The sequence below is a fragment of the Mus pahari genome, chromosome 3, assembly GCF_900095145.1.
Source record: "Mus pahari chromosome 3, PAHARI_EIJ_v1.1, whole genome shotgun sequence".
NCBI classification, from domain to species: domain Eukaryota; kingdom Metazoa; phylum Chordata; class Mammalia; order Rodentia; family Muridae; genus Mus; species Mus pahari.
In genome coordinates, this window is record NC_034592.1 from 101939125 (window position 1) to 101948334 (window position 9210).

The following is a 9210-nucleotide window of genomic DNA, read 5'->3' on the forward strand; positions in this document are numbered from 1 at the left end:
TTTGTTTTGTTTTGTTTTTTCGAGACAGGGTTTCTCTGTATAGCCCTGGCTGTCCTGGAACTCACTTTGTAGACCAGGCTGGCCTCGAACTCACCTCTTGTACTTTTAACACACCTTAGAAAAAAATAAAGAACTTGATTTGCTTTAAATGGTTTTATTAAAAACTGTACCACTTGATGGATGAGAGGATATTTACACATGTATACATATAAAGAACCAAAAAAAAAAAAGTCAAATATTATATACAGGTTAAAAAATAATGGTCCCTTAGCCGGGCGTGGTGGCGCATGCCTTTAATCCCAGCACTTGGGAGGCAGAGGCAGGCGGATTTCTGAGTTCGAGGCCAGCCTGGTCTACAAAGTGAGTTCCAGGATAGCCAGGGCTACACAGAGAACCCTGTCTTGAAAAACAAAACAAAAAAACGGTCCCCATTCCTTTCCTTAAGGCAGGATGCCCCGACCCCAGGCCAACCAAACTGGGGATGAAGGAAATGCTACATCTCACTGGGTCTCCCCGTGTCAGTTTCTGTGAACCCAGAGATGGGGCGGACATCAGACAACTGTAGAGAGAGGGGCAGTGCAAGCCTGGGGTCACAAACCTCATAGCACCTTGGTCAAAGCTGGCGTATATGGAAGAGCCCAGCTTTGTTCCTTGTCTTCCTTGAGGCTCTGTCCCCTAGGTCTGCAGCCCATAGGGACCCCAGGGAACTCGAAATGACTGTGGCTCCACCCCGTATCCTTCTAGGTCCAACCAGGGTATCAGGCCAGGTTAGCCTGTCTCCAAAAGGCCTTATCTTCACAGCAGCCACCTTGCTGATCCCCCCAAATCCTGCGAGCCGTGAAGGTCGATGCCTTGTTACTCCACGCACCGGTACCCCCTCCCTATCAAGTCCCAGAATGGGAAGCTCTCGTCGGAATATTCTCCTCGCTGACCGCGACTGTCACAGTGATCTCACTTAGTTCCTGGAAAGCTTGGGGCAGACAGGGGCCTTGGCTAGACTGTCCCCAACACCCACTCCCTGCCATGCTCAGTGTTGGGCTTGGGTTTCGCCACTGGGGCAGCAAGGCAGGCCAGCTGGGCCTCTCTGGGCTCTGGAAACAAGCTCTGCCACATAGCTCTGGACACAGCCCATCCCCTGGGGCCTGAAGGAGGTCACCGGGAGGTGATCTTTTTCCACCTCTGATTGAGCAAGACAAGGCCACTGGGGACAACTGAACAGCACAGCCAAACTTTGAGAGAGACAGGGCCAGGCAGAGTGCCCACCCTCCCCCCACCCTCCTGCGTACCACCCCAGCCTCCCCGGGGGAGTCAGTGACGGGACTGGGGGATGTTCTCCTTCAGATCTGTTCACTGGCTTTTAGAAATGCCTCCTGGGGACTGTGAATTAGGAGAACAGTTTGGCCCCTGAATACGGGGCTTCTGTTCCTCTAGGGCATTTCTACACTGAGTTTTCCAGCCCCTCTCCCACCCCCCATCCTCAGCGCACCACAAAAGCCTGTTGCCTTCAGCTGGTTACAGGTCACCACATAGGTCAGACCCTCCCTCCCTCTGAATCTGAATCTCCACTCTTCACTAGAGACAGCCAGGCTCCTGGAGTTCTGGAGAGGCAAAGGGGAGGGGCTGTCCTGGGGCTGGACTCGGAGACTATAAAACCAATTCACCAGGCAGAGATCACCGGCCAATTAAAGCAAGCAGCCAGGGGGAACCTCTCGCCTCCTTGAGCTGGGCTGCCAGCTGCCTCTGAGAGGTTGGAGAGAGGGGGCATATTTTTATTTATTTATATTTTACAGTCCTGGGATCCATCCAAGGGTCTCTTGACCGACAGGCAAGCCCTTTATCATTGAGCTTTCAACTCCAGCCTGGATTCAGGTTGGAGAAAGATAAAAGAGGGTTTAAGTTTCACCCTGGCTTGCCTGAGTTAGTAAGCTTGGTCCTGGCTTGGCCCAAAATGGAGACAGTACATTCTGACCTGCTTCTGCCTGGTCCCAGGCTCAATGTTCAGGTCAAACTCTGGGCTCAGTTCTCAGGCCACAGGGTACCCAACCTGCACCTGGCAAGGCTGCTGAAGCTGACAGTCGTGCCTTAGCACAGATGGAAAGTCTACTAAGTCATGTTAAAGATAATTGAAGTATACAAGGTTCTGTATGGGGAGGGGCATGCATGTACCACCAAGCACATGTATCCTAGCACATGTACCAAGCACATACCAGAAGCCTGCCTGTCATAGCCTTGATCCAGGAAAGGAGAAGACCACATATGTCCCCCACACATCTAAACTGCAGTGGGGGCCGGGGGGTGGGTGGGATGTAGGAAGGCTGGGCTTCACCATTAGTGTGCCTCAGAACCAGTCTTCATATTCATTACTTGGGTCCCCTCTCCTTGCAAACAGGAACCCACTTTCTTAGCAGATGAACTATGGTATAGACCCTGAGAAAATGATCGTGGCCAAGAAGAGGTAATATCTCCAGGTCATCTGAGTAGAAAAACACAAAGGCTTACACATGCCGTAAGGTCCCCCTCAGGACCGCTGAGAGTGCACACAGTACCTTTGTGCAAATTAGAAAAAGACATCCCTTACCCTGGGCAGACCCCACCCACATCAGGACGTGCAGCCTAGAGAGCAGGGCCCAGGCTGGACCTCAGCCTCTATGAGCCCCCTCTGTAGGTAGCCTTGTGCAGGGAGAAACCTGCCAAACTGTGCACCCAGGAGATCCGGTGCCCTTTTACGGTACTGAAATCTGCCCCCCACCCCCACCCCTCTGCAGAATGGGGAGTCACTGGGCTTGTTCACTTTGAGTCTACTCTGAGTTTCTCCTCCAAAATCCTTGAATAACCCTGTGCTCTTCTTTGCTCAGGGAAGCCATCTTTCTTTGAGCCTTGGCTCATCTTTGTTATAGCACCAATGTCTTTTCCTTACATACATAACACTTGGGACTTAATTTCTAAGATCAGCTGCTTTTCGTTCCCTCCCTGAGCACTGTCTCGGGGAGAGAAGGCAGCTGAGGTCCTGCCGGGTTCTAGAACTCTCCCTTCTGGGTTAGCTGAAAGCTAACGGAAGATTCAACATGTGTCAGCTCTGCAGGTTCCATCGTCGAAACATTGTCTGTTACTTCCAAAGTCACCTTTCAGCTGACAAAGCCTCTGTCCTCGCTTCTTCCTGTATCCCACTAGGTACAGAAAAGGAATGGGGGTAAGGGGGAGGAGGTACACGTTTCCAAGGAAACCAAGAGGTCTAGGATTCCCCTGGGATCAACTTATCAGTGGGATGGCTGCTGGGTTCCCACGCCCCCAGCAAGCCCACCCCATTTCCAAGTGCTTCTGCTGAGGTGGATGCAGTCCGATCCAGTCCAGTCATTGGCAGGGTCTTCTGAAAACAGAGCTGACAAAGGCACAGGCCGCTGGGTACAACGACACAGTGACTGGCTACTTGGCTCCAGCAAAGGTGTCAGTAGTTTGCACCCTTGGGGACCAATCAAGGGGCTTCCATGTAGGACCAAGTCAGACTTGAAGCCGCTCAAGTTTGATTCATTTTGTGGCACCTTTGAGGGGTTCTTGGAGAAGTCCCACCCTCCCTGAGGTCTTCCAGAGGTTGACAGCGTCTGAGTAAGAATCCCTGAGCCCAGGCGGTGGGCGCTGGCTGGGCCAAGTGGGAACCCAGACGTGAAGCTGGCGAGCCAAGGCACAGTTGTTCTTAGCCAGGAAGCTTCCAGACAGGGTCCTGGTGGGCTAAAGCCATGATCCATCAGGCACGAAGGAAGGCTGACACGTTTGATGGCACTGGGAGCCTAACCTGACTTAACCAGCTCCGGTAGCAGGTCTCAGTCCACTTCCTGGAGGACATTACCAACGGGTCATCTTCAGAGCCTTAGGAACTCTACCAGCAGACGCAGCTGCCTCTCCTTCAACAGTGTTTGACAAAGGCCCCCCATCCCCAGTGGAGGTTCTGAACGGGGAAAGAAGATCCCACTGGGGCATGTAATATGTACACATGGAAAGAAAATTCAGGATAACAAAACTTGACAAGACAGAATCTGTCCTCCCAGAGTGCCTGTTCCAGACTGCATTCCTGGTGATCCATCCGACCAGGGCGGCCCAGCCTCACCAGGGACCCACCCCTTCCCTGTTTTCTTGTCTGTTCAGGGCCAGGTTTTGAAGAAAGAGGAAGACCTGCCACCACGCGCGGTCTCGGTTCTGCTGGTGCTGTAAGGAAAGGAGATGACCGTTAGGTGTCAGGTCACAGGCTCCTTACTGGGTCCCAAACAGGCTCCCACTGCCAGATCTCAGACTGGCACCATTGTGCCATCCAGCAAACTGGGAGACAAGAGACAAAACTCCCAAGACAACTGCAGTTTGGGCATTAAAAACACCACGCTGGGCTGTGTGGACTGTGCACAGGACGATCAGACTTTCTCCCTTGCTTACAGGATTTTTCCAGAGTTTAGCCAAGTACTGCTTTTAATCAGATTGGCTCCTGACACCCCCCCCCCAACTTTAGCTGCATGAACAACAATCTTGCTTGAGCGAGAAAGACAAGAAGTCCCTCCCTCTCCCCCATTCCAAAGGAACACAGAGAACAAGAGAGGGAAGGGGAGGGGGAGCCTCCATCTGCAAGTGATTTGACACTGTGAAGGTCAAAGGGTTAATCTTCAATTTAAACCACACTGCTGAGGCAGCAAAAATCTGATTTCATCCAGTACAAACACACACACACACACACACACACACACACACTTGTGTGAGGCAGCCAGCCCTCTCCCCACTTCAGCATCCCCAGCTCCAGGCTGCCCTTTTTATAGCTGCTTTTGACAGTAAGCCATAAATAATCCCTCTTGGAGTGCTTTCCTACTGACTGGAGCCAATTAAACGTTAAGCAAGAACACACTTGAAAACAAAACAAAAACAAAGAATGCACACCAGCACTGGAGGTTATCCCAGGTCCTACTGTTAGGCTGGGAAGCTAGGGGGCAAAGTTCAGAGGTCAGAAGCACAAAGGTTTCTGGCTGGTGTCCTGTCTATACAGGTATCATTTCCCAGAGGCCAGCAAAGGCCTGAAGGGGACAAGGGAGCCCTGAAAGAGGGAGTCTTTGTTCTCTCCTTGTCTGTCAGGGAAGGAGGACGGGCTGGGGCCTCTCCATGGGGTCCTTAGTGGACAGGGGAATAAAAACCTAGTGTGCAGAGAGGAGACCGGCAGAGGCTGGATTCGGATTCCTTCAGTGCCCAGAGAGCAAGTGAGTTTGCGTGAGGTGTCCAGGGAGCGTGGGGGCCATCTCTTAGGCAGTCCTTAACCACAACCCCTGTTGAATCAGCTTCTGCCACGCACCGCCTCCTCACATGGGAGAAGAGAAAGAAAAGCAGGTCATACTCCCAGGTTTCCTGAACTCCTGAAGCTTTGAAGTTCCATCCAGTTCCGGGTTTCCCCAGGGAACCAAGCTGGCTGTGGGTCCTCAGCCACAAAAAGAAATATAGTGTCTAACTGAGGTTGACACAGAATACCCCACCTCCACAGCCATGGTGGAGGGAAGTGTGTGGTGGATAGGCGAGTGAGTGGGGACTGGTGCCTGCCAAGCGGGTTAAGGGAAGTGGGGTGTGCCACTGAGAAGCCTGGCAGAAGGCGTTGAGGAGACTGATGGCTTCCTCGTGTTTTGTAAACAAAGATGAGCAAAAAGAGGAAACACACCCGGCTTAACAAAATCTGGTTCCAGTAGAGCAGCCTGAGCTTCAGCTGCAAAGCTAGACTTGGGTGGCGACAGCTGGGAGAGCTCCCTCCTCCTCCGCCGTCCCTCCCCACCTGCTGTCTACAACAGGTGCAAGGGTCATGAGTGGAACAGGAGACCCCGGGAAAAGACGGGTCCCGGAGAGGCCAGTCTGCTGGCCTTGTGAATCCCCCTCAGGTGCCTGCTTGAAAAAAACAGAGTGTTTCCCAACGAGGACAGAGACAGGCTGTGGTGGTTCTATACTGAGTTCTCTCCACTCCTGCTTCTTAAGGTGTGGTCCCCAGGATAACAGGCGCTCACTAGAAAATGCTGACCTGGGCTGGAGAGGTGGCTCAGTGGATAAGAGCACTGACTGCTCTTCCGAAGGTCCTGAGTTCAATTCCCAGCAACCACACGGTGGCTCACAACCACCCGTGATGAGATCTGACACCCTCTTGTGGTGCATCTGAAGACAGCTACAGTGTACTTACATACAATAATAAATAACTAAATCTTTAGAAAATGCTGACTCATTGAACTGGAATGTGCATTTTCAACAAGATCCCCAGAATTCTGAGGTTTGCGGTACAGTACAAGATAAAAAGCATTCTTCTATTTATGATAAAGCCTACCACCTCCCAAACCCAATGAAATCGATCCATATTATCACGACCATCTCAGATGAGATAACTAAAGATCTAATCTAGCCATCAGATGGCTAGTAAGTAGACAGGGCTGGCTAGAAACGCAGAGCAATGCCCCTACCTATGATCACCGGACACCAAGTGCTGCCAGTCATCACTGTTTGTGCCCAAGAAGATCCTCCATCCTTTTTGCAACATCACTCAAAATACTTAATGGCCAAGAAAGGAGACCATCTCTCTATAACTTAATGCCTGCACCAATCCCATCTCCATAGATCTTGGTTCTCTCAAATTCTACCAATGGAGGTCATTTGCTACAGAAGCAGCTTCCTGGGCCCCCGAAGTCTTCTGGAAGTAAAACAAGGCAACACGCTCACCTCATCCTTCTGCAGAGTTTAGCATCCGATAAGCATCTTTGAGCTGGTGAGTGGTCAGATCGAATGGCTGAAGGCTTATAAGGGAGTGGGGCAAGCGTGAAGCACATGGTGGGGTACATAGTGGGGTACACAGGCCAGCCTCTGATACCACACAGCACCATGCCCCTGTGGTGAGGTTTCATGGCTCACAAGCTAGAAAGAAGGCACTAAAGGGGGTAGTTAGAGCTTCAGATCAGGAATCCAGAGAGCCTGGCTCTAGGCTGGATCTCTCACTGTTTGTAAGGAAAACACTGGTGTTATAATAGGTATATGACTTCTAAATCCAACTATGTCACAAAGACAGTGTTCAGGCCCATGCCGACACCCATGCCGACAGGGTGTCAGAATGTCCAGAGAAGGGGCCTAGGAGTGTACATACTGAACAAGCTCCATGCGGAACAGTTTAAAAATCAGAAGAGGTGGACAGGCTAGATATCTCAGTGATTAGGAGTATGTACTGGTCTTGAAGAAGACCCAAGTTTGGTTCCCAGCACCCACAGCAGTGGCTCACAACCATCAGTAATTCCAGATCTGACACTCTGGTCTCCAACGACACCTGAACTCACGTGCACAAAACCCAGACACAAACACATGTCAAACACAGACACAAACACATGCATAAAATTAAAAATAAGGAAAATAAATATATTTCATTTAAATCAGAAGGGGACTGGACTGTAGCTCAATGGAAGAGCATTTGCCTAGCATACTTAGAGGCCCTGAGCTCCATCTCCAGTGTGGCAAAAACAAAAGAAAGGAAGAAAGGAAGGAAGGTCAGAAGGAAAAATATACTAAATATTTAAAGAATAAAAGCAACACACATTCATTGTAGAAATACTATAAAATGTAAGAAAATACAGAGGAGAATATAAAAGCCAATAATGATCATACAGTCTAGAAGAAAACACTTCATAAGCTGGCACCTTCTTCGGAGCCTTTTAACCTCTTTCCATTAAACCAGTATCTTGCCCTGTGGCCGAGCCAAAGGTTGATCCTGCCCAGATGCCTGAGCGGCAGGCAGGCCAGACAGGCTTTGGAAACCATGGAGGTGCTTTCCAACCCCAAGGGCTGAGTCCTGTCGACTGTCCCAGCAGTGCTTGGGCAGGCCTGGACTCTGGTTAGGGAGGACTGGGAGCCTAGCCCCAAGACCCTGAGCACTCTCCCGGAACATAAACCAAGCCTGGAATACTGTGCTTAGGTCTATCCTGAACACCCCAAAATAGACCCCAAAGCAAGCTCCTACACACCAAGAGTCAAGATTATGAGGAACAATAATAAACCAAATATTTCTACAAGTCAAACAAAAGAGACTGATGAGAAAGGACCCGAAAGGAGAGCCACTGCCAAGGAAGGAAACCTGCCTCTACCAAACAGGATGAAGGATAGAAAGAAAGCAGAACGGCAGACAACGCTCGTCCCTCCAAAGGAGCCAGAAGGAAGGGGGAACCAGGAAAGACTCTGTCAGCCTCTGGATCTTGGGCACCTGGCCAGACACCCAGCATACAATCTGTGTTCACCGAGGGCAAGCCCCTGGAACAGGGCCCAGCTCTCCCTGGCAGGACTGGAAGCTCCTAGAAACGGCAATAGAGTGACCCAAAGATTAGACACTGGGAATAGGGGATGGAACACTGACCCCAAAGCCCCCACCCCCACCTCCGCGCAAAGCTTTAGACCCGAGAGCAAAGGGAAAGAATAGAAAATGTTCAAGGGGTTGGACTATATGACTCAGAAGATATAGATGCCTGCCACCAAGCACTATGACCTGAGTTCGATTCCTAGAACCCCCAGGGCATGACAGCAACATGCTTTTAATTCCAGCACTGAGGAGGCAGAGGTAGGTAGATCTTTGTCAGCCTGGTTTACATAGCAAGTTCCAAGCCAGTCAGAGCTTGAGATCCTGTCTCAAAAAAAAACCCTAGAATCCATAAAGTGGAGAAGGTTGTTCTCTGAACTCCATGACACACATATGCCCCCTACCACCTGAAGCAAAACAAATAAGACCCAAATGTTTAAGAAAGAGATCATGGGCCCAACCAGGGGTCAAACTCTCTTCCTGCTATGACGGGGGGGGGGGGGGGGGAAGGGCAAGTGTTTAAATGCCCACTGTGAAGAAGACACTGCAACTGAATGTTCGGCCACTCCTCCCGTACAGTAGGGAAGCTGGAAGACATACTACAGGAGAGTCAGACCTGCAAGGTGTCTAAGGCCAGGAATGCCTAAAGTCTGCCCAGATGAAGAGATGTCCTTTACATGATAGACTCAGCCTCCTGACTGGGCGGGGCACAAAGAGTAGTAAAAAGAGAAAGAAGAGAGGGAAGGGGAAGGAGAGAAAAGGAGCCGGATCTAGCTACCTGCGGTATCTGACACAGCTAGGCTACACAAATCAAACTCAGTTTGGTCCCTCAGGGCCAGTGCATTAAGCACAAAGCATGCCACCCCCCCACCCCCCCACCCCCC

General features: G+C 50.8%; 1 protein-coding gene across 1 annotated transcript in view; it reads right to left on the minus strand.

The window, feature by feature from the left end:
• Window positions 1-411: 411 nt before the first annotated feature.
• The window catches only part of Bmf (Bcl2 modifying factor), a 20418-nt gene continuing 11619 nt past the window's right edge, over window positions 412-9210 (minus strand). Inside the window, exon 5 of the mRNA XM_021193079.2 lies at window positions 412-4200. Within this exon, the coding sequence (XP_021048738.1) occupies window positions 4099-4200 (102 nt within the window). The 3' untranslated portion in view covers window positions 412-4098. The remainder of the gene's footprint in view (window positions 4201-9210) is intronic.